Below are 26871 nucleotides of genomic sequence, written 5' to 3'. Positions count from 1 at the left end.
AGTTTGTCAGGGCTCACTGTTTTAAAAAATTCTTTGGAAAATACACTGAAAATATATGCAGTAGGTCACTCAACATGCAGCAACGCGGATGAACACACCAGTTGGACTGTCTTCCCCTGATTAGGCAAGCTTTTCTGTTTCTGTGCCTGATATTCTCCATTTAAAATGTGGACAGTGAACTACAGTGAAGTCAGGCTCTTCCTAAGCCTTACCTACTGTAATCACATTCCACTTGGGTTCACATGCATGTACTCACTTAAGAGTACAGTTAAAAATAGGCTTTTGCATAGTCCAGCATATGAACAGGTTAATTTTAAAACACAAGACACAGTGAATAACCATGCTTTAATTCATAATATGTATATAAAGAGCAATATTTAACAGTTTATAAACATCTCTGCAAAGTGACATGTGCTGTACGATCAAGCTGATGACGCCTTTTGGGTTTTAATAAGGAGACAACCTCGGCCTGTCTGGTCAACAGGCACACAGTGAGTCATGCCCATATCCTTCATAATTAGACTTGAGCAGGAGGAACAGGAAGTTTTCTTCAAAAGAAACAGAGGAAAAATTCTACAACATATACAGTTGAAAGGGCTGCAGGATCGGAAACAAGAACTCAAGTCACATAAAGTGTGGCTGCTTCCTAAAGATCAGAAGTTGTCTGAGCACGTAGGATGCACATTCGAAAGATATTAAAAAAAGGTAAAAGACCTTTTTTTTTTTTTTTTCAGAATTGTCTCTGACCGTCTGAGAAGTCCACGCTCTCAGAATTTTACTTGGAAGATACCACAAAGTACCCTGTGTGGAACAAATTCATGCAAAAAAGAGGTAGTGAAGAAATATGTAAGTCTGACAGAAAAAAACCCCAACAAATCACAGGAAAATGGTAATTACTACTTCTCCAAAGAAGAATGAGCTAAAGGTAAGAGGGGTACTACTGTGGCTCCTCTGTGGCATTGTGTGTTTCCACATAACATGAGCCCTAAGCAAGTAGGGTAATGCAGTTCTTAAATCACCAATACGGGGAAAAAAGGGGGCAAAAGCACAAAGCAAGATTGACTCACATACCAGTCAGATTCACATTTAAATCAGTCCCTCTTATCTTTATAATTGCGAAGGATTTCCTTCTGACTTAAAATGTTATTTAAAAAAATACAAGAGTATTAGAGCGCCCTTTGAAGAGAGCCACACATTTATGAAGAGCTAATTACATTGCTGATCATACAAACTAGATTCATTACAAACTCAACATGTGGCACAAAAGTCATTTCATGAGAGGCCTTATTCTAGCATCAAGTGAACTGAGAAGTGAAAATCCTTGCAAAAAGCCAGCAACTATAAACATAATCCTCTAGTGTGCCATGTCTCAGCAGGTAAGATTAAAAAGACAAAACAGAACACCTCAATTCTGCAACAACAAAGGTTTTATTAAGATAAAGAATTTATAATCACTGTACAGAAAACATTTAGAGTTAAAGCGTGAAATACTGAACTGCTCACTGTGCATTCCTGTTGCTGAGCCTGTTAGTGATCATTTAATTGGCTGCCTACAGCTGGGGTAACTTATCAGCACTTAAAAACACTTTTGTAAGCAGGCAAAAAATGATTGTCCGTTCTGAATGATAACATTGCCCAAGGTGGGAAATAAAGGATCATATGAATTACATTTAAAACTTACTCAAGGAACAAAGTGGGTGGGGAGGGATGAGAGGGGACTGCCATAGTTTTGTGAGGGGTTCTTCTGCACCGAGGAATTGTAGCTTCCCTGCTTCAGCTTTGTATCTACTTCTATTTTTAAATAAGAAAATATATTAACACGTACAAGAATTCACCATTAAATCCAACCTCTTCCAGTTATCTTTGGCTTGAGAGGAAGTTTCTTACTTCAACCTTTGAGGCTCCCAAGGATGGTACAAATAATCATCTTCCTTTAAAAACTGGTTGGTTTTAAACCTTTAATGAACAGAGACTCAAAAAGCTTCTGTACCTTCTGAGTTCTCAGTTCTTCATGCTAATAAATCTGCAGTTTTTTCCTTCCAAAACTGTTTGGTGAAGACCACAAGGGCTTGAGAAATTTGCTGTCTTGAGCAGTTGCTTGTTTCCACCATAAGCAGGCAAAAAGCTTATTTTCTCCAATACTAAAAGAAAAGAAAAAAACACACAGCACAGAGATTACTCAATCTGGTTTACTCTCCAAGAACAAATGTTATGCTCAAATTGAACTCTGTTTAAAAACATGGCAAAATGCCTAAAGATAGATGATTTTCACAACCTTTCATGGGAAAAAGCAGCATGGAAAGCAACTCTGTATGCCCCTTCACAAATTATTTCATCCAATACACACAATCTTGCTGGTAAACATTCCCTATTTTATTTTGGCATCCAGTAGGAAGAAAAACAGAAGTCCTCTGCTGAGGTCCCTGCATTCTGTGATGCAGAAGCACTGGGATTACAGCCTGGAGATATTCTAAATCCATGCAACTTCTACAGCTGAAACTGAGTTTGCTCCTAAACAGGTATCAGTCAAGTATAAATAAACCCTCAAAACTGTGTTACACTTTAGGTGAGACACCACAAGCTTTCACTTTCCTAATCACTGCCTACCACTTCAGCCCTGAATGCAACTGACTTGATTTGTAAATTTACAAGGGAAATAAAATGCAAGATTAGACACTTTAACTGTAGATTGTTTCCTTCCTCTGCAGAAGTAAATAATGCTGCTAAAATGAAAATGACTCTCCAGGGAGAAATGGCTATCCAGTCTTCATTAGGATCAACTAAAATTAGTATGCACTTTTTCCTCCTCTTGAGAACTATTGTACAACACCATTAGCTTATTCTAAATGCTGAATTTATTTACTTTTGAGACAACGTTTTTTTGATAACCACTAAGAACGAGACAGGCAATGCATGAAAAGCTCTGGAAAATATCTGATAAAATAACAGATTAGAGACACATTAGAAACTAAACTAAAGGCTTCATAACACAGCTGTAAACTGAACTCAATTTAGAATATTGTTATAAAAGAACAATACTGAGCTGATTCCAAAACATCCAAAGTACTTTATCCAAGAGCTTTACCTACTGCAGAGTGACATATAGAATACTGAAGCACCATGGTTACTATAATAACCAACCTTGTTAAAAAGCTCTTAAGTGCAGCAGTAGACTGCACAGATTCCTTGCAAGCCTATTTCAGAGGCAGTAAAAGAATAAATATCTACTGATAAACAAAAAATGTGTTGAACAGCATTTTAAATGAAATACTGTGTAGCATTAGGCCAAATTTGCTATTTACATTTGTGTCAGAACACCTGTGTAACGTTGGGGGTTTTTCCAGACAACTATGAAGAGCAAGGCCACTGGCAATTCAACGCAGAATTATAAATGAACAAACTGAAAGCTTCAACTGGCCATTGGGTAAGATGACCTCTTTACAGCAAATTCATGACCCATTAATTGTTTATTTGTTCAACCATTTGCAGACTCCATGAAGACTACAACAGCGAATTCTTAGGAGTGCCTCAGACAAAAAGGAAAGAGAATGATTTTCACTGATGAAGTACTAAATATCGCTAAGAAACATCCTATTTCACCCTTAATATAGAGAGAACAGACATTAATTACACTTACTTTTGATTTTTTTTTCTTTTTGAGGTTTTTTTTTTTTTTAAATACATGAACAGGGCACAGATTCTTAAGACTTGCCAACTGGTGATTAATCTGTGTCTATTCTTTTTGCATCTTCCTCACACTTGCAATCCAGTATCTTTGCAGGAGAAAGCCTGCAAGCCTAAATTTTTTAGAGCATGAATAAAGGCAATAGCTGAAACTCCAAAACTAGCATCACATGGAGTGAAGAGATGCCTTTAGCACTCACAAATCAGGACACTTGTTTTTCATTCTAGGCACCAGATGCCCAAAGCAGAAAGGACAGCTAAAAGCACATAGGTTGCACACTCTGCAGCAGTGCACATAGATTGCTCAGAGCCACAGGAATATGCCTCTGTGCTGAAATTCAGCATAGAGAGGTAAAAAACCCAAAGCAAGATAACTAGATCAGGCCTGCATTAGTGGCTGTCACATCTGCTTGTTTGGTATCCAAAGTGTAGTACACCAGTGGGCTTGCACTTTAACTCCCAAATATATGAATGGAAAACGCAATCAGTGCCTGCTGGAATGTGTGCCAGCTTTTTGCTTAGAACACCATTCCTGGAAGCCAGAATCACAGAATGGTTTGGTTGGAAGGGACCTAAAAGATCAGCTAATCCCAACCCCTCTGCCATAGGCAGGGACACCCTCCACTAGACCAGGCTGCTCAGAGCCCAATTCCACAGAAGCCTGGAGTAACATTATTGGCTACTTTTAAATATTCTGAACAAATCTGTCCTGTGATTTTAAAAGCAGTGGTAACAACTGAAGAAAGATCAAGCAAAAACAAGCCTGAATGGAAAAAGTAAAGGTCCCCTGAATCAAACCTGTAAACTCTGACTTACTAATACATTTTTACAAATGCAGTAACAATTATCTTGGAGAGTGTGGCAGTCACCTAAGGCCAATGAAGTGAAAAAACATGTCTTAAAAAAGTGACTGTCCGTATGTGATGAAAAGAAAGGTCTACACTGGACAAACTTAAAACTTCAATTTTGAATATTTCTAATAGTTTGGGGGGGTTTTATTTGAAGCCTAAGGTAGATGCAAGGCATTTTTCACTTTGTCTTATGAAATTACCATCCTCCTTCTGAAGTTCAGAGTAATCCACAGTGAATGACAACAAATTTTGCATCATTTCCACATAATTACACTTCCTTTTTTCACATCTCGTGAAAGATCACCTTCATTGAATATATACATAGATGGAAATGACATTATTTCTTCTCATCCTGCACTATAGTGAAATTCTTCAAAATAAAAACTAAGCTTGAAGAAAAGAACAGATGCTTTTTAGCAAAATGGATAGCCATAAAAATAGTTCTCCTCAGTTCATATCAGAATTTGATAAGCCTTTTGAAGAAAGAATCAATAAAAAACCCAGGATAATGACTGGCTTTTCAGAGCAGTTTAATTTTTCCTCTTAATTCCATTTCTTGTCATGAGTCTAATACCTAAGGCAAACAGTGTAATATCTTAAATCCCTGACAAACACAAACCAAATGTCAGATGGTTTGAAGGGAAAAAAAAACCATTGGAAATTCAAAGCAGAAATGCTTTTGTGAATACAGGTTTATCTAACATGAGAATCAAGTATTTTATTGTCTTACTGTGGATTGTAGTAAGAGCACAGAGTAAGATGGGTTAAACACTTCCTTCTTCACACAGGGTATATTGTAATAACAAAAATAACAGAGGCAATAGTTTATTGTCAACCCAGATCATCAGCAAGAAGGCTGCTGTATGGTCTTCCTGGAGCTTTCTCTTCTCCAGACTGGACAATCTCAGCTCTCTCAGACTGTCTCCCTAGCAGAGCTGCTCCATCCCTCTGATCAACTTGGTGGTCTCCTCTGCACTCACTCCAGCAGCTCCGTATCCTTCCTGTGCTGGGACCCCAGAGCTGGATGCAGTGCTCCAGGTGGGTCTCAGCAGAGCGGAGCAGAGGGGCAGAATCCCCTCCCTCCCCTGCTGCCCACGGGGCTCTGGATGCAGCCCAGGACACGTTTGGCTCTCTGGGCTGTGAGTGCCATGGCTGGGGCATGCCCAGCCTCTCACCCACCAGCACCAAATCGTCGGCAGGGCTGCTCTAGGTCTGTTCATTCCCCAGCCAGAACTGACCCAAAAACTGCCTTGTCCCAGGTGCCAGACCTTGTGTGACTGCTAAGGAGTTACCAAAAATTTTCTAGGATGAGCTTGCTCACCAGTCCTGACAGCTAAAACACAGTTTTAACTTGTAGGAAAATGAACTACAATGTCACAGTGAAGTCATGCTTTAAACCTACCACTTGCAACCTCTCGCCTTACTCAGCTGTCACAGAGACCAGCAACTGAGAAGGAAATACCTCACCTGTGCAAATTTGTGTATCTGCTCCACCACAGCTGCAAAGAGGGCATGGACACTTTCATCAATTAGACTCTGCATATAATGAACAGCTTCTTCATCAGACAGGTCCAAACGAAATTTGTCCTGCACCTGGAATGGGAGTGGAAATGGCTACATTAGTTCAATGGTTAAAAACATGCATTATTCTATCCATGTATATAGAAGAAGACATAGTGATTTCGGCTGTGAAAGTTTAGTGGAGAATGTCTCTTTTACTTCTAAGATACAGCAGATTGTTGGAAATGTACAATGTTATTTAAAACACCTATTTAAAATCCTTTAATAAAAAATAGTGCTTAAATAAGCAAGAAACAGTCCCCTCATTCAAACTAGTAATTTCAAAGCTCAAGGTCAGAAAGGCAAGAGATGGAAATACAAGCATGATAGAAGAGAATACATTCAACATTCACTGGAGAATGAAATGCCACTTGAGAAAAAACACACAACTTTGCATATTAAATACAAATTTAGAAGAGTCTGGATGATCCTAATGATTTTTGAAAGAATGTAACAGTTCCTTACTCTAAACCTGTTTTCAGGTAACGTTTGTCTTTCAGAAACTGTAACGCAGTTAAGTAAATAATACAGAATGGGAAGAAAGTGTGAGCGAACCACCTCTGTCAAAAGTGACCTTTGTGTAGCAAGTGTGAATTTCATTAACTTTGATTGTATCCACCGTCCATGAACAGTTGGTTGGAGACACTCCTAGCCCTTACATGGTTTTTCCTTTTGACAGCAACATTGTACCAGTAACACATTCTGCTTAGTACTTGCAACTTGAATGTGAGTTAAAAGCTGAATCCACAATAATTAAGAATATGGCAATACCTATACTTTCCTATTTCCATCCTGGCAATGCCAAGAACATTTATGAAGGGGCAGTAGATGCCTTTCTGTGACTTCCAATTCCAAGAAAACCACTCAGAACTGATCCAGATGGCAACTTTCCCTAACAAACAGGGCTACCCAGCCCTAACTCCATTGAGCCTGGTTTTATCCCTTTCCCCCTCCAAATCTCTTCTGATGAGCCTCGATCCTAGCACTGCCTAAGCAGTACTATCCTCATCATTTGAAGTACTAGTTACCTTGAAAAGTAGTGCTGGTAACAATATGTAAATTGCCCAGCAAATTCACATTAGTTGCAGAAGATTTATTGCTGCCATGTAGTCACACGCTTTATTCTCATAAAGATAAATCTCAAACAATGCAAGCTCTCGTGGAGATGATAATATTCAAGTATTTCAGCCTCTTGCATAATGAACTAGGTAAAATGGTATCAAACAAACTCTTTTACCCTATCTTTATGCCAAGTCAGAATGTTTCACATCCTAGGCAAATTGTTTCAAAGATTAATTGTCCTGTTTAACAACTGTGACTTATTTGCTATCTGAATTTGTCCAATTTCCATCTCAAACAGTTGAGCTCATTAAAACTTTTTATATTAAAGAGCTGTCTATCAGAAACCTCTCTCATGTAGGGAAATATCAAATGATTTGTTTCTTAACCTTCTCGTGACTGTAAGACACAATCTTAGTCTTTCCTGAACATTTTCCATGAATTCACTGGTTTTTAGCCATTGACAAAAATGTGAGCCAAGTTATTTCAACAATTTCCATAATAAGGTTGAATTTGTGAGATGATATTACCTTTATGTCTTATTTTGTATGCTTTCTATGCACCAAGGATACCACATATTCAACCACCCTCTTTATGACAACAAAAATGCTCCAAGATTTCAGTGCAGTGTTAACTGATTTCAGTTTACTGTAACTCTGTGTTCCTTTCAAAGGCAATATATTCCAAAATAGTGCCCTTCAGCACTGTAATAAAAAGCCTAAGTTAGCCAGCACAGTATGTAAAGATTATAGAATTACAGAATCCTTTTGATTGGAAAAGAGCTCTATAATCATGAAGTTTCTTCATTCAAAATACCATTGTAACTCTGTTGCTGGGATGTTTGAAGTAAGCATAAAGTGAGTTTTTCCTCAACTTCCTCTCCAAAAGCTGTTTGATCAGTAAGAAAGAATGGATCAAGCCAATAAAGTTCCAACTTTCAATGAAGCATGTTAACACTGAGAGATTCAGCAGATATTCCAAGAAGTTCTTGTTATGAAGAACTTTTATCTTCATAACAAACAGGATGAGAAAGAAGTTCATTAACTCCCACATCAGAAATTTTCAACAGTGAATGACGCACAGCAGAATCCAACGGAATTTAATGGACTACTCACATGCCTGCAATTATGCGAAACCTTAAATACATCCCCAAATTACAGCACAGATTTCTTTCAGATCTATTTTAGTGCTCACAGAAAAGGTGATGTTAATGAGAATTCAGGAAAATCAGTAACTCCAGTTTCGAAAAAAGAAAAAAAATCACCGTAATGCTCTTTACACAACTTTAGTAATCAAACACTTTGGCAATCTTCTCATTTGTTCATGCCAGATCTTCTCAGAATTTTTGCAGTTAGTTACATCAAGATGCAGATTCATTCTATGGAATTAATGACTAATTAAACCCACTTCCCACAAAACACACTGGCACACTGATATATATGCAAAGAAATTCACCCATGGTTAGATCTTGCAATCAGCTGGCAATTAACAGAAGGATCAAATGATGCCCAGTATTAGATCTCTGCATGAAAGTTTTTCAGCCCTGCATTAAAACTCATTGGTGAAACCTAGATGAGCAAAATTACAAATTACCTCTTGAGCTGAAAAAGCAGCAAGATTAATACACACTGACTTACAGTTCCTGTAGGAAAGCAATAGTAATTTGTATTTGAAATCTCTTGAATTCCAATGTGGGATGAATTCTAAAAGCCTGTAGTTTCTCACAGAGAAGATCAACAGAAGAGATTTTTGCATGGTGGTAAAAAAACCGGTGAATTTGGGGGTTGAAATTCTGACGAGATACAATTATCTCACTCTACACACTTACAAATGAAGACCACCATGAAGGCATCAAAGATGTCCCACCTGAAGATTTACTTATAGCTCCCACTTTGATACTCAAATCAAGTGCATTGTTATAGTTCAGGATTTGTAAAACAGAGGAGAAATAAGCTTGATGAATCTAGCTGAACTTCTGCTTTGTTTCCAGAAAAGGAAATGTTAAACCCCACATGATACACAAATACTGGTTTTAAACATTAAATCTCAACAGAAGAACTTGAGTGCTCCAAAGATGAAGAGGTTCAGTAAGTAAGTATAGTCTATCAAGATACTGACATTCAATCTGAAACTAAAGTTGTCCACTTCCTATCCCCCTAAACAGAGGATAGCTTAGTATCAAAGTGTACAAAAAGCAGATTTAAGAGTTATATGAAACTGTTTGACTAGAAATTTTGCTGTACTTCAGTTAAATATTAAGCACTTTGTAAGGAAGTTCTGTCAGTTACCCTGATACTGCTTCTATTTTTGAAAAGACAAAAATTAAAAGGGGAAAAGAACATCAAGGAGAGTTAAGAAGAAAATATGGGGGAGTGAGGGTGGGGGGAGAAGCATTTAATGGCTTAACTGTTAATGAAAAAAGAAGATGATCATCACTTGCAGCACAATCACACAGAGGATGGGAACTAAGCAAGGTAACAAACCAAAAAAAGGGAAAAAACATTTTACAGCAACAAGAAGAAACACTACTTCACACCATGATTATCCCAAAAAGCTAACTCAGAGGAAGGAGCACAACATCTACCAGAATAACAGGCAACATTAACTGACGGCAAACTCAGACTCTGTTTTTTTTCTTTGAAGTATCTTCATGAAGAACTAAATTGAGTATTGTATGGAAAACGGCATCAAAGATGTCCTATGAAGATGATTTGACAGAAAACTCAGAAAACTCCCAGTAACCCCCACAGAACTGTGTAAAATACAAAGAAAAGGAAGACAAAAAGAGATGAAATATTCAAGAAAACACTAATCATCTTACTAAAAATGGTAGTTAAAGGTCTGAGAAAATGGCAGGCCAGTGTCTTCATTCAGCTGAATGAATCTCCAAGTTCAACCTTCTGTCTTTGGCTATTTGGTATTTCTGGAAGTGTGACAGGCTTAGGATTGAGAAATCATATGAAGACACAGCTGGGAATAATACTACTGCAGGTAAGTTCACTTCCCTGTAGAGTTCCAAAGTTTTCACTTGAACATTTTGTTCCCCAAGCACAAGACTGCTCCCTCCCTTCTACCAAAGAGCAGACTTGTATGGACTTTCTTTTGTCTTCAAATCTGACCTACTGTACAATATGGACCACAGTCACCATTTTAAACTCAGGAATTTTTCTTTTTCACTAGCAACCATCTTCTCACTCGTAAAACATTACCTGAAATGGATTAGGTACTTAAGGCTAAAGGTTATGACTAACTTTAGAAATTCTGTGGATGCTTTTATACTCTTAGAGCAGCATCAAAATCCATTTTTCATTAACACTTGTAGCTCTGTTTTGCAAAATTACTGAAGAAAGTAGTAATGTGTTTTGAGGTGACACAGAAGGTGTACATATGAGAACCCTTTCTCAACCCTGTTAAGTTTTTCAGACAAATTGCAAGTCAGCCATTCTGAAGACTGGTGGCTGCTCCAGTATTCTTTCAGCAGCATTAAACAACACTGCTTGTGTTTGATGTAATTTTATCACACTGGTATGGGATTGCTCATTGTAACTTCAGCTGCTTTAACGAGAAACTTCAGTGTCCTTTTCCAGTGGCTCACAATATACATAGGATGTAAGTACTACTAAAACCTGACAAAGATCAATTAACAGCAAAAAAGAAAAAATAGTAGAGTTTTCAAGATTATTTTTACTGTTTTGCCTTGTAATTATTATGTAGTCAGCATGCAATATTCATGTGGCAGAAATGGGCATTAAGTGCTTGGCTTAATCCTTATCGCATTTCATCTTTTTCAGTAAATACTTTCCTGCTATTCCTGTTGCTTCCTGTCCTAACAACTCACACCATAAACTATTCAGATGCTTTATTTGCATGAACAATTTTGTTTGAGAGACTATTCTGACAACAGTCTTTGTTTCCAAGGGTTCAATTTGAACAAAAGGCGGTAAACAAGCCCATGTAGACTTCTCTAATTTTTTTTTTTTTTTAATAAAAGACAACAAAGATGTTAGCGAACATGTCTAAATTGAACTTCTGTGACAATCAGGGTTTCAGCCACTACAGTACTCAAAGGTGACACTGTTCCAGCTCAGAATCTTATCATACTGGCCAAAAACTTACAATCAACTAGAGACTGTGATATAAAGAAACAGAAGCACAAGAGTGTTCTCACACTTGGTTCATGATTTGGTGTTTACTCCAACTTTAGTATTTTTTCAGTATTTTGAAATGAATTAATATGCATGAAAAATCAACAGCCTAGAAACAAAAAAGCTGGGTGTGCAGCTGCAGCGTCATTACCCAAATGGACAGACAGATGAACGTCTGCTGAAGCAAAATAAGCTCCATGTCAATGTGACACTTTTACACAGCATAAACCTCCCCAGAGCAGCAAGAAAATACGACTACAGAAACAAACAGACTCTAATCAAGCAAAAGTGACTTTACTTCTCCTGTAAATTTCCTACTGGCATTAATAAATCTCAGGAAAATTTCCTAGCACCACCTTTTAACAAATACTGGTATTTTCAGTCAGGTGCAAAGGGACAGATATCCACCCTCTAAAAAGGCTTAACAAGCTCCAACTTAAAAAGTCCTTTCCGTTTCACTAATTTGGGAACTCAACTCTCAATTATCCTTTGGCTGACTGGGGAGCACAGAGGAGGGGGAAAACAGTGTGAGTTTCACTACAAGACAGATTAAAAAAACCTGGAAAAATTAGCTCAGAAGCTTTCTGTACCTCCAGCCACATCTCTGCTTCAGCTTTTATACCTGTAGAACAAAAATAACTTCACTTTGATGATATATTTAATGTTAAAAGAACAAAACATGTCTGCTCTCTCTTTTTGCTAGTTTCCAAACAGTTACACTGATCATTTTCTCATCAGTGAGCCCCCATCAGTGTTCACACAGCCTCGGAAACACAGAGGGTGCTCTCAGTATTACAGCCCACAGATAGACGACTTTCCTCTCTTCTGGACAGCTTGATTTCAGCCTTTTCTGTGTCTATCCCTAGGTGCTATCAAAATGAATGGGGCTACTTTCACAAACAGCAGTTAAGCTCCTGCTTATGGGAGCCAGGTATTTGTGCTGTCTGTACACACAATAACCTCGCCTGTAATACAGCATCTTTGCAGCACCTTCTTTAATCAATGGACATCTGAAACAGAGCTCAGTCAATCAGGACACTGTCCTTTAATGCCTGCTGAGTCCTTTGTCTGCCAATGAATCACTGGTCCCTGATGACTTCTCATTTAAAGGTCAAATCTGCTATGAAGGACAGATAAAAACCATCTGGCTTTCCTGTACAAAAATAAAAAGCCTTTTTAGATAGGAGGTGACAAATGCTGAATCCATTAGCTACATCTGAAGAGTGATAGTGCACCTCTTCCTTATGCAAAACTGGCTACATAATTGACTCCAGATTTTAGTCATTACTACTTAGAATTTATAGCACTGGCTAATTTTAAAAAGCCCAACAATTAGCAATTAGGACTGCAGCTGTCCTGGAAATGGAAAAGCAAGGAGCAGTGGCAGGAAAAAAAGTGAGTGTAGAAATATCTTCATTGTATTATCAGTTATGCATTGACAAGTCAATATAAAGATTTCAGTCCAGTCTTTATCCTGAAATCTGAGAAATGGAAAAGCATATGCAAAGAGTGGAAAATTTAAAGACAATTATCTCAGAGGCCACAGAAAGGGAGACACAAACTGAGGAGAATCCTCCGCTACTTTTCAATTTAATTTCATTTTGTGACATTTTTGAGCCAGGTTTTCAGAAAAGCCTAAATCAGAGAGTGGCAGTAGGAGATGGTGTCATGAACCATGAGATGGAGCACACTATACTGACAGCTTACTTTATAAATAGTATGGAGAGGACAAAAGGAGATGAAAGGATCAAAAAGGCAACTAATTTTAAGCTTTGCAGTTACTTTTTCTTGATCAAAAATTGACAAGCTTTTTACTACAAAACTAAACATCACAATTTTGAAAAGGTTTTCTCCAGGTTTGAGGAGACAATTTTGTGCAGTTGATAATGCCTGTTTTCTGGGGTTTCCTATAGGAAAAAGTAGCGATCAAAACCTGGAGTGAGGGAAGTGAGTCAGTACAACAAGCTTTTCTTGCAGCTGGAAGGTACTGCCTATTTTTCCATAACTACTGGGTATACTCACTGGGTGATATTGTGTATACCCACTGCCAGTGGATAGCTGGTTCAGAAACCAGTTTTCCATATGCTCCCCAAGAATAGTTGTGAAACTTCAAACAGAGCTTTGTTTGTTTTGAGGTCAATGCTGACTCACTCATTTTCAGTCCAATTTTAGCTGTGAGAATGCACTGTTAAGGTCAACACTGATTTAATTTCTGAAAACAAATGCTATTCAAAGCAAGTAAGATGGTACTGCCAAATTCTGATGTGCTCTAAATCTGTATCTTCAGGTGAAGCCCTCAGGAATTTCTGTTTCTTTTCATGGTAGCAGGAAAAAATTATCCCCATTGACATCTTTCTCTGGTAAGTAAAATTGGTTTGTGTAGTTTGCTCTCTTTTGAACAAGAAGAATGTGGAAGTTCCTTCACGGAGGATAAGAACAGAGCACCTAGATGTGCTTACATGATCCTGTGCCAATAAACCTTGTCAAAGAGGTGCAATCTGTACTTATTTTACAGACTGTTGTACATGACACAAGCTGCTGTTCCAATTTTGCCTCCACTCAATCTGTGTTTCTCGCACGACATTTCACAACTTTTGGACAGAAACAACACTTGGACAATATGCCTTCTGTTAGAGTTTAAGCTTGATTATACAATTGCATTTTGTCAGTGAGTTCTCTGGGATATCCCGCTGTTATTAGATGGTAGACAGTAATTCTGGGGGAAAAAAAAAAAAAAAAAAAAAAAAAAAAAAAAAAAAAAAAAGGAGAAAAAAAAAAAGTCTGTCTGTGTTCCTCAGGTTAGTAGTTATAGTCTTTAAGAATATTTTCTCTACTCAGGTTTTTCTAAAAGGTCTAATTTCACATATCAGTATGAAATTCTTAAATAAATGTAATCACAACTCAATTCAAACAAGGCCTCACAGAAGAGGACATGTTTCACTGAAGTTTCCTTATGATCTTACTTGGTTTCTGTCTTTGACTGAATGTAAGAAAGTCCAAGGATGCTGACTTCCAACATCTTCTCTTAACTAACTACTGAGCATCCCATTGCCTATGCACTATAGACCTACGCACTACAGGAAATGACAAGAGACAACACAAGAAATCAAGACATGGAAAATTGAAGTGGTATTCTTTATTTTATTTCAATTTATTTTATTCTACGCATCATTACCATATACTAAATGTAAATTTTATTTTTATTTAGAATATGTATATGATTACTAAAATCAAACTTTCATTCTGGCTCTAAGACCACAGTCGATTATTTGATGGAAGTTTAGAAAAGGGGAACACAGAAATTATTTCTGAATGCAGTTTTTATACCTTACTGTAACCAGCAGGCAGACACTTCCTGCAAAGCACCTCCCTACCTACTGGTGGCACAGGATGTCCCTTTGTGAAGACAAAGATTAGACTGGGAGTTCAGTTACCATCTGATATTGTAATGCTTTCACTATGAGGAAGCAAAATTGTGACCATTAAAGTCCTTCTTTAGCAATAGCCTTTAAAATAATTCATGCCTACTTCAAAACAGCAGCATAGCTATACCCACTGAAAAGTTCCAGTATCAAAGATCTCTATGCCAAACAAATTGTTTGACAAAATAATTGCAGTGTAGTATTTCAATAGGAATTATAATTTATATAATATATATGGAGTACTTCAATAAACAGTCCTTTGTTTCACAAACCCCAAAATTACTCTCCTTGCAGTTTAATCATAAAACTAGTACTCTGATTAATCTCCAAACTGAGATAAACCTAACCTATCTTGTTGCCTGCGAGCACAGAGCCTCAATGGCTCCAGGACCCTAAAGCAAAACAAGGGCTCTACACAAAAGTGAGAATGAGTGCTGCAACTACAGCCCCAATGAGGAAAATGCTGGCTACAAACTTCACCTCCACTCTTCACCAGGACACCTTCTTAGATACAGAAACACTTGTAAATCTCCACCTTTGTCTTCCATGAAAGTGATACCATGGTTGAAATGGCTATTGACTTGTCTCACACATCAAAGGTAATTTAATTTTGCAGGTCAGTCCAAAATGGATCTTTACCTAATTTGAGTCTGTTGAAATATATATGGATTTTTTGTTAAAGCTTTAAGGAAAAAAATAAAAATCAATTGAGATGCTGAAAGCATTTATTCAATTTTCCTCCAACAAAGTACAGTATTACCTTGTTAAATGACTGAACGAACTTGCCACTCACCCCAAGAGATGCAAGGCACCTTGTTCCTTTTTTTTATTAGTCCCAACAAAGCTTATAACTGACTTCAGATGGGGTAATGGGTATTTAATACCCCAAACGAGTTTTCTAGCACAGTTTTTAAAAAAAACCCAAACAACAATGACCTATTCACTGTTATATAACAGATTAAGGTCATTCTGATCCTAGCCCATTTACAGCTATTTTCAGGGCTTTTTTTTTTTTTTAAGTGAAATAGTAAAATGAAAAATTGAGAATTAAAGAAAACAATTATTGTCCCAGGAACTTTGAACATTGTCATATGCATCCAGTAAATCGTAGTATCAACAACTATTTTATGGAAGGCTCCTCTGCTCGCCCACTCTTTAGGGATCCCAGGATGATGGATTATTTTTGCACAGATTTAAGGAGTATATTCAAAGGATAACTTTGAACCAAAAAGACCAAACCTGAACTGTCAACAGGGATCAGAAATAGATAAGCTGTCAGAAAAAAAATTGGAAGTTCATATAAAATAACAAAACTTGAGAGAGCTGAACTATTTGTCTATCTTCCTTACTGTGTGGGTTTGGTTTTGTTTCTTTTTTTAAAGGAACAAGCACACTGTAAATTAACTTAAGAGAACTAGGGAAGTAGGATTTTTCCCTCTCAAAGTGATTTGCATTCCTTATCAGAAACACGTGCCTTACTGGTTCAGTTCTATCTGCTTTCACATTTTAAAGCCTCTGTGAATGAACTGCCTGGAACCTCCCATGAGGATAACAGTCACAGTTCACCAAGCTGCAGCACTGTCAGAGCTCAGGATCCCAGTAACTAACTGCTGCATTTGATCTAACAGTAATCTGTCATGTAACAAGAAAGCTTTTCATGAGAAGAAAGCACTTCTACTTTGTAATAGAATTTAGAAGTAGCAAAGTGGATCTAATTCAGCATTCAGGTGGTCAGAAGGCGCGCTGGTAATGTCATGCTTGTGGGTTTGATCCCACATGGACCACTGACTCAAGAGCTGGACTTGATGATGCTTGTGGGTCCTGTCCAACCACAGAATATTCTATGATTCTGAATTTCCTTTTACATTTTGCTGTCTTCCATGATCTCCAAATGCACATGATGCTGTCATGCTTTATATAATCTTGATTTTTAATTATTGCACATAAGTGAACTGTAACATACTTCTCAGCTGTAGAAAAGACTTTCTGGCTTTCAATTCTGTATCTTGATTTGTTAAGTCAATAAAATTATATTGGAAATTTAGAGAGAGTACAAGAGTTTTAGAAGTGTCTGAAATACTCAAATATGGCTATACTAAAACCATCCTTTACAAGTATTTTACTTACAAGTATTTTACAGAACCCAATATCCTATTATCATTAATTACTGAAAGCATATGCCCTTGGACAGCATTTCTAGAGAGTTTTCCACCATAAAATGCAATGCCAAGATACTAATAAGAAACAAGGATATTGCATGTTAATTAGCAGCAAGCGCTGGAAGACTCTTGGTAAAAAACATCAGAGCTCACAAGAATGCAAGGATGAACAACACTGTCACATGAGCAACCTGGCCTAGTGGAAGTGCCCCATGGCAGGGGGTTGGAACGAGATCATCTTTAAAATCCATTCCAGCCCAAGCCATTCTGGGATTCTGTGATCAAATGACAAAGAACTCTGCACTGACAATGAGTAAGATTAAAATACACTGCCAAGTCTCAAACTTACTTAAAGAACCAGCACTTCTGAACTTCTATGAAACCACTGGTTTGAACTCCTGATGACTGTTTCAGTCAACCACAAACTTGGCCCAAATTTGCCCCTGCTCCGCCTGTTGATGCATTCTTCAAATTTTACTAGGATTTATGGTGCATCTATTTGTAAACTTTGCATTCTAAAAGAACTTCCCCTCCTTACTGTATCATGCATTGTTTCCAATGGGTAGCCAGAGCCAAATACATCTTTATAAAGATGAAATTCATAAGATAGGACTTGCATACTGTTGGGAAGATCTCTTTCTTGCAAAGAAGGTGTCTCTACAAAACTCTAGTTACTTCCAGAACCTGGCAGGTATTGAACCACTTCAGTTGTCTACTTTAGGCTTTTTTCTCTCATGTTCTATGTAAGTAACCTATTCAATCTGTAGGGCATTTAGGGACAGAGATGAGGTTCAAGTATTGGTAAGAAGAAATAATTTGCTGTCATTTTCTCAGGAAAACAGTCGAGTGGAGGGAAGATTGTCATTTTTACCCCAAAATGCAGCACTTGTGGCTAACTTAGCTTCCCGGAAATGAAACTGAATAGCTACAAGAACTCTTTGTAACAATTCGAAACCAAGAAACTCTAAACAGAAATGCTTGGATTCTTGAAGAGAAAAGGAAAAATTTGTGCGAGTCACAATTTAGTTTTAAGGAAATTATATTAGAAGATGAAATATTTATTTGAAGATTCTGAATCTCTGCTATCATAGCTTATTGAAAACAGTGAAGAACAGCCTATCTGGGAGACAAACCGCTTCTTGAATAAAAATTACACTGAACTAATTTCCATTGGATACAAAGGCTCCACAAAGTCTTTTGGGGAATTTCAACAGATAGCCCTTCACTATAAATCAGATTATAAAAAAGCCAACATTTGTCTAAAACGTAAGTGTAATGAAATCTAGATGAACATGTATACAGTATTTTTCACATCAACTGTTGCTCAAACACCAAATGGAGAAGAATGACTCAAGCTGGTGTAAAGGACAAAGTTAGAATTATGGGACACAAGCCTGTCTTCAAAATAAACAAAAGTTTCTTGGTGATGAAGATATACCAGCCTATTGGTTTTAAATCTTTGATAGACTGGTTCTATTTCTAGAATAAGACTAGTTTTATAAAACCATCTGTGACTTAAAGGTCTAGACTAGATTGAACAATCTTTCATGATACAGTCAGTGTTGACCACTTCACTTATCCTAAGTTTGATAAGGTGGGAACACTGTTTTTAGCTAAAATACCCACTGGAACAGAGCAGAGCATGCAGCATTGCATGCAAGACAAAAAGCCATTCTGTATTCATGGACACATATGCTAAGTGCTCTCCAAGTATACTCTCCTCTCTTTAACTTCAATGATTCTAGAAATTGCTCAAAGCTAATAAAACAGGAGCAAGTATTTCCAGGTGAGACACAAATAAATCATCACGACTGACTGAAAATTTCATAGTGAGATGACCTGGGTTACTGAAAGACAATGAAAGCTTCACCGTTACCTTTTTTACAGTCTTGTCAGGTTCAAGAGCAATATCTGGAATGTTGGCATCCACCATGAGGGAAAATAGATTCAATATCAAGTTGGAATACCTAAGCAGAAGAGCAAATTAGGTAAAGCACTTTGTAAACTGTACAAAAGACATTTTGTAAACAATTTAAGAAATCATCTTACAGTGAACTGCTAATGCTTCAGAGATCCCTTTTTAATACTTTAATTGAAAGTATTTATGTTAAAGAGCATAAGATACTGACATTAACTATAGAAGTTTAACCTTCAGAATCTCTCAAACTACCAAAAGTGAATAATAAAGTGCTCTGATTTTGTTACAATTTTCCAAAATTGTCAGAACATTTACTCAGAGACACATCAAATATAAACTGTGATATATTTTAAGTTTTAATGCCATTTTCTACCTCTGGTAGGACAAACATGCTAGAATACTGATTCAAAGGTTATTTTTTATTAAGAAGTCATACAGCAGCATGTATATTCAAAGAAATGAAGTCTTCATAATAACAGAAAAATTATTTTTCCAATCACTGCAAGGGCTTTTGACATAACAAGTTAGATATTTGACCAGATCCAAGTCATCAGTTGCTCAGTTAAGCTCCAATAGTAGTGGTAGAACAGTACACTTAGGAAGTACAAATGTCATCTATAACCATTAAAAGAGACAAATCACAGAATAGTTTTCAGCTCTAAAATGGTGTTGGAAGCACTCATGACTATTTTTTCCAAACACCATTTTGCCCTTGCAGAAAATTAGCTGTCAGTTGCTTTTTCAAAGCACAATTTTCAAGCTGTTCAACACAAACTGAAACTCCCCTTCCTCTGCAAAAAGATCTAGTTCCCTTTAAGACACAAAATATGTAACTGACTTCACCATGTGAAATATTGCTTTGGTAAGAGAACCAGGAGCTTCACAGATGACAGAAAATGAATTCTTAGCAGCAAAACTTGTTTATTAGGAAGCTGTTGAATATATATCAGCTGACAACCACAAGGAATACGAAGTATTTCAACTAAACGAAAGGTCTGCTTCATAACTGTATTTTACAAAGTAAATATTGCTCAAAAAACCATCTCTCTAGAAAAGCTTAATTCCAACAAAAACTCTTGATGCTTAATTATTATCTGGAACAAACACTACCTAACATATTCCAATATAACTTTTAAGACATTATAACAAGAGCACCTAAAATCAATGGTTTGGCTAGAAATCTTCAGTGCCTAATTTCTTTCAGCAGTTCTGCTTCACTTTCCCAGGGTCAGGGGGCTAGAGTCAGGAAAATTACTTTTATGACAAATTAAAAGAAATGAGGTAAAGCTAACTCTACCATTTTGTTTCAGGTCTGGCTAAGAAATCTGGCAGTCAGTCAGGTTGCTCTGCTGCTAGAAACAGACACCACAGATTTTAATGAATTTTTCTTCTGCTTGCCTGAAACTAGCAAATCTCTTTTTAAACGCGCTTAAATGCTACAGGTACACACTCTCAAGTCTCTTCCTACATTATTGGTACTTTCTGTCAATAGCTTTCCCTTCAAACTGACCCAGAATCCAAAGTCTCAGAGTCCCTTTTGCTCTTCAACTGCCTAGAGGATAAGAGCTTACTACAGGATATTGGAGCTATTTATGTGACGGAGGTTTGTAAAAAAAGATTTTGAAGGTCTAGGCATCATTGTTAGATGCCAGTTAAGAGATGGTTCTGTTCCACACAATGAAGTCTTCTGATTCTTGATGCATACGATCATCTGAAGAACCTCATTTGGGGGAAAAAAAAAAAATCAAGAAAAAATAATTCTGAGGGGGAGTATGGAGTGGAAAAAAACCCTAAAAATTAAGGAAGAATTGCTCACTATATTATCAACAGGTCTGCCTTCTGCACCTCACCCCAGCATTTCTGTAACTCAGTAGTCAACTGCCATCCTTCTCAAGGCACCATCTTTGGCAAATAAGCCATGATGTTCACAGCTGGGGAACTGACAGGCCAAACTCATCTAAGAGGAGAGATTTTGCTGAATCACCTGAGTTAGGAGTCTGACTTGTAAAAAGCAAACACCTTTGTCAAGCGGGGGATATCACTCATCTTTGACATCTATGTTACAAAGGCCTGTGGAGTGGCTGACATCCATCCACGGCCAGAACAAACTCTGAACCAGGTTTTTCTAGTTTTGAGGAGGTTTAATTAAGTACCTACACCCAAACCTAAATCCTTCTCACATAATTCTTTGCTTTCCTCAAACTCAGTACAAATTAACTCACAAAATAAATGAGGATTCAGCTGCACTGAAGGTTGATTAACTTCTGGTTTGAACACGAGGTACTGTTAAAGAAATTCAACAAAAAAACTACTTCTACCTAGAAGAGGTCTCATATATCAAATAGAAACCCACATCAGACAAAAGGTCAAATTCTCATTGCTATGTTTTCTGAGAACAGCAACTTTTGTTTTCAAGGAGTTAGTATCTCAAATACCTGCTTGATCCTCAGCATTATTTTATTTATTTTTTTCAATACTTACCAGCCCTTTGCATATAGATGTCCTAAACCAATCAAATATTTAGGCTGTTGACTTTGCAACACTCTACCAAATTTGAAGCTACAAACATCCACTGAAAAGACAAGGACAGGAATGTATACAGTTACCTGCAGTGCCAAACTAAGGCCCTGCTTATCTGGTCTAACTGAAAAATTCCTAAGTTTAAAATGCCTTAAGGATATTACTTTTCTTTCAGTGGAACATGGGATCCTCCACGACTCATTTTTCTTTTCAAGAGCATGTATACTCCCTAATCATTGTCATGGCACAGTTAGCTATAATAAATGACATTTATTCTTCCCAAAGTACTTTCTTGCAGTCCAAACTCAGTGAATATGGACCTGATCCCACTCAGCTTCACTTCTGCTCTTCCCTCTTCACCATCTAACCCCAACTTTTAGAAGACTATCCAGACCCTACACTGCCTAGCTACAACCCTTCCAAAGGAACAGCACTTCCAAAGGAACAGCACAGCTTTCCACTTGTTGCCTACAGCGTTTCCATTCAGATCTGGACAGCACCCTCAATCCACTAAATTGAGAACAGACTGGGGAAGAACTCTGCTCCAGCCAGCTGGACAACCCCATCCACACAGAGAAAAAAATCTCAGCCCAAACTACTACTTCTGTCCCTAGTTACCTCCTACTCCTTTGCCCTTACCTATGCCCACTAACTCACCCTGAACAGCAAACTTCTCACAGGACTAATGCAGGGGAACCCTTGGAAGGAATTTGGAGGGAACAAAGCAATCTAGAGCCTTACATTTTTTTTCACTATGGAACATCCATTCCACCAGGAATGCTGATACAACAAGATACAGTACTTGAAATATGCAGAGAACCGGTTATTCCCCACGGAAATAAAGAACTAAAATAAAGCACAGTCTGATGGAGATGACAGAGTTTGCTATCAGAAGTTATGATTTCACACTACTCGGCCAGAAAATGCGTCTGTGAGTGGGTTTCTGTCAATATGCAGAACTGTTAGAACTAAAGTGTTCCACATTCAATTATTCTTTTTTTCAACAAGTATTCTTAATTATTTTTAGTTCTATCTGCTTAAAGTAATAGTTACAGTAATTTTAATATTATCATACATTATCTTTGTTGAAAGCCTTAAGGATATGTATTCAGAAACATTTAAAAATATTTTCCTATTAAAGTGAACAAATACTGGAGATGCTAAAATTACAACTACAATTCCAGACATTAAAAATGAAACCATCTTGATTTACAGTTTAGTTGTATACCCAAATTACCACTATACTACACAGTTAATGACGATCTTTGTAGCAAACCATTACATAAATTAAATCAATGACTAATCTTTCACTGACACAACAGACGTTTCCACTGAAACAACTAGGTTTAAACAATAAAAACAACTCAAGTATATGACAAATAAGAAATACAGCATTAAAAAACAGCTTTAAGCAAAGTTCAGAAGTTGGATTGTTCTCTGAAGCCACAAATATTGCTTTCTGATAACATGACACTGTTTTTTCAAACTGTTGAATGGCTTTTTAACTCATTAATAATGTCAGTTTCTAGACCAACTCCTTAGTCTTCCTCCTCTTATCAAGTGGAGAACTACATGCAGCATTTTATTTTGTATCAGTGGCTGCTTTTCATATTACGTATACTTTTCACATAGGCTTACCATATTTCCAAATTCTTACACGTATTCAAAGGTTTACATTAGGTAATCTATGATCTTAAAGTGAAAATCTTTCCTCTTCATTGAAGACACGCTAAATGAAATGCCTGGACAGACCAGGAGTGCTTACCTGTGTTCTGTTCAAACAGAACAAGTATGAGCTACTTGGCTTAGAAAGTAGATGGGTAAGTAATACAGTCACTGCCAAAGAATGAAGCAGATTCCAAATTTAAAAGAGATCTGAGACCTACCAATCTGTTGATCCACAGACACAGAGTCTAAAGAGTTTTTAGCTGCCACAATTCTGGGTATTTAAAGAAATTTCTAACATGCTGGATTGTCATTACAAGTTGCTAATTTTTGTCCCACAGGAGCTGAACTGAACTAAGCATATGTGTGTGTCATCTCCAAGCCAAAGAATTTGATCATCACTAATTTGAACCGGAGGAGAATAGAGCAGCAAATAAGTAATGATTTAAATTAAAATGACAGTTCCTTCATCATCAATAATCACAGAATAAGAAGCTTAAGGGCAAAAACATACCCAAAAATAAATATAATTTAATATCCCACATGAGTTAAGAAATGAAGCTATTTAAGCTATTAAACAAGCAAAACTGGGAGCTTTAACTTGAGCAATTACATTCACTGTCCACATTACACCAACACTGTGATGTTTTCTTTCCTTTGTTTCATACAAATTCTTGTGTTCACGTTTAAACAAGCTTTGAATTTTCAACAGAAACATTTCAGCAATTCATTTACTCATCTCCTCTCCTGCTTTAGAGTGGCTCTAATGAGTTTTGGCACAAACCCAGTGCTGTTACCTGCGGAGGTGGAGAAAGGCTGTGTAGCACTGCTTACGGAACTCCTGGTACTGCTCACTCTGGGTGCCTCCCATGCCTTCCACCATCTCCTTGTTCAGCTTCATCGGGGGAGGAAGGGGCTTGGGGTCCCGGCCCAAAATATAACCAAAGTCAATGTGAAACAGTTTACCTGTAGAAGATGGAAAGGCAAACTCTGAACATAATATCAGTTCTTGATGCAAAACTTAGAAAAATAAAATCATTAAGAAGATAGTAAGCAGCTCCCAGGAAGTTTTCTGTAAGGTTTATAACAGTAAATATTTTATATTCAGCTGTTAACTTGAAATGATGGTTTTAAAGAAGTAAAGTTGATTTCAAATTCATTAAGAGTACTAACAAGATCTGTTTTCCTGCTTTTTTGATTTTTATACATGCTGAGTATATTCACAAAGACTGAACCAATACTGAAACTGGTCAGTAGATATTTAAATGCACAGTTTACATAATAGATACTACTAATTCTTTGCACATTCTTTAGAATTTGTTAGCAAATTTAAATATTAATACTTAAAGCAATGCAACGTGTGTTTCCCATTTAGTTGCTGTGGTATGAAATATGGTAAATTTAACATACAACTAATATAACAAAGAGAAAGTAAGACTCATAGTCCCATGAACAATCTTTCGAAGAACTGAACAACAAAAGACTTCAGTGCTATTTCAAAAGACTTTTGAGTTGTTCAAGTAGGGTCAAAAATGATCAAAAGTTTTGAAATACACTTAAGAAACATCACTACAACTCCAAATTTGAAACTGGATCTCAAATCTACCAAAAAGTTTGTCATAGCCTTTTCAGTACTAAAATGAATTGCATCAATCACTGCCTTTCCCTTCTCAGTTCAACTGACTGCATTTAAAACACTTCTGCAGCATTAACTTGACAAAAACTTGTATATGCCTCCTGTCTTCAAATGCACAAGGCAACTGCCCTTCCTATCAAGAGCCTGCTGTGCTGCTCACCATAATGCTCATACATTTACTGGGGAAAATTCAGAGTGCTCTCTTTCAACATTACTCAACAATGCATGAGATGTTATCAGTGGCAAGATGAATAACTAAACTTCTCTTAGTAAACTTCAGTTTACGAGCAACTTCAAAAAACATAAAATATTTGGATTAAATGAAGATTAAATATTTTATAAATACAGAAAAATTATGTTAATAGAAATAAAAGTAGAACAATTCATAATTCTTAGGTGGCCACTTTCTTAGGAACAGTCTTGACTCAGTTAAGTGGAAAATATTCTCCATGTGAAGCAAAAAAAAAAATCTTTGAAAGTGTTCTACAAATGTGTTTTCAGTTTGGAATGTGTAATTTAAACAATGACTTGGGCCACACCAGAACTACATTAAAAAGATGGTGAGACTTCAGATATGAATGCAGATAAAAGATAGAAGATCTTTTAAACAAGAAGGCAGAAAGTTATTAGCATGATTGTTATCTAGACAAACACAGACAGCAGAGAAGATAGAGTCTTGTTTCAGAATTGTGCAACTGAACAGCATCACAGACAGGGGTGTATTTGCTATGGGTTATTTTAACCTGCAGCATTTGTATTCATTCTGAGATTTTCGTAAGATTAGGTTATTATTGGTGCTCTTGGAAAAAAATGGAGCAGTCATATTTTTCAGTTAATCACCCCTCTGACTCTTTCATTGAATAATAATGTAGTATGAATAGAAAAGGCTGCTTGAGATCTGTCATAAGCACTCTTCTTCAATCCAAGAAACGAATTCCACAACAGTCCAATTTCAAAGAGAGATCACAAGGATCCTGAACAAGAGGCAAAGTATTTGCTGATTGATAAATGCCACAACCATTACATTTTGCATAACTAACTGCTATAAAAAAAGCACCTTCCTTCAATACATTTCTTCTGGGCTTGTAGAGGAGACTCTTTTAGAGCTCATTTTTGTACACCAACTTTTTGAAGCAACCACATATAGAACCCTTCCATCATTAAGCTAGAAAAAATCTTTAACTAAAAAGTTTTGGGGACCTGCTTTCTGTTCAGTTATTCAAACCTGCCACCTTGAAGAGTCAAGGGACAACATTTTGAATAAAACAGTAACTCTTATAGCAGTAAATATTTTTTTTTTTTCAGTTTTCTTTGGAGATAGGGAATAAAAGATGATAATTAATAATTTACATTGGTAACAAAGACATCTAAAACATTCAAAAATATTTCAACAATTGAGTGATAGACACTTAGAAAGAGAGATGAGGCCATCCTGCATTAACATTATAGCTTTCCTAGCTGTACTTCAAAATTCAGCTGATTTTTAGGCTGACTCAAAAGCTATGTACAAGCTCATATTTAAATAAATTTATATAAAACATTTAAAACCTGTGTACTAAACACAAACTTGACTAATTTTAATCCAGCTCCTGCAAGATCAATTAAGCCAGCACACCATGTTACAGAACAGGGACAAAAGGCTCTCCCTGGTGCCTGTCAAAAGCTGCTACACCAGGAGCAGCCCGAGGGAGCACTGCAGGTCTAGAGATTTCTACAGAGAAACCTGACTCATGTTACCCTCGAGGACTTAACAACTGAAAAGTAAAAAACAAGCCTGCTTTGGACAAATTAAATTGGCTAGTTCACTAGGAAAATTAGGTGATGCTTATATTCTTATTTTTTTAATAAATAATAAATTTATCAAGTTAACAAACTCAATGATAATAATTTTTTTAATTCTAAGATAAAAAGCTTGCAAGTATATGAAGTGATCATCTCAAGTACCATTTCTATCAGGATGTAACACTGAATATTCCACTTTCATTATATTAATGAATGTGACAATTCTTACCGAGCATAAAACCAACTGCAAGAATAAGGGGACCTCTGGAGGACACCTGGCCCAGCCTCCTGGTTGAGCAGAGACACTCAGGTGCCTTAGCCAGGGCCATGTCCAGACAGTTCCTGAGTATCCCCAGGGACAGCCTCTCTACAACCTGTATCAGTTACCTCCCTGTAACAGGTCATACTCATATAATGGTACTTATATACAGTAAACACCTATCCTCCCAGTACTACAGCCTTCATGTGAA

At 36.9% G+C, this 26871-nt stretch overlaps 1 protein-coding gene across 3 annotated transcripts in view; it reads right to left on the bottom strand.

Moving 5' to 3' along the window:
• Positions 1-1460: 1460 nt before the first annotated feature.
• The window catches only part of PIK3C3 (phosphatidylinositol 3-kinase catalytic subunit type 3), a 66412-nt gene continuing 41001 nt past the window's right edge, over positions 1461-26871 (bottom strand). For all 3 annotated transcript variants that reach the window (XM_082302085.1, XM_082302087.1, XM_082302086.1), the window contains 4 exons: positions 23781-23949; positions 18757-18847; positions 6003-6128; positions 1461-2141 (listed from right to left, as the gene is read on the bottom strand). In XM_082302085.1, coding sequence (XP_082158211.1) covers positions 2127-2141; positions 6003-6128; positions 18757-18847; positions 23781-23949 — 401 coding nt within the window. In that variant the 3' untranslated portion in view covers positions 1461-2126. The remainder of the gene's footprint in view (positions 2142-6002; positions 6129-18756; positions 18848-23780; positions 23950-26871) is intronic.

Source organism: Coloeus monedula (genome assembly GCF_965178545.1).
Source record: "Coloeus monedula genome assembly, chromosome: Z".
Taxonomy (NCBI): Eukaryota; Metazoa; Chordata; class Aves; order Passeriformes; family Corvidae; genus Coloeus; species Coloeus monedula.
Note: the sequence above shows the minus strand (reverse complement) of the source record. Positions and strands in the feature narration are given on the sequence as shown.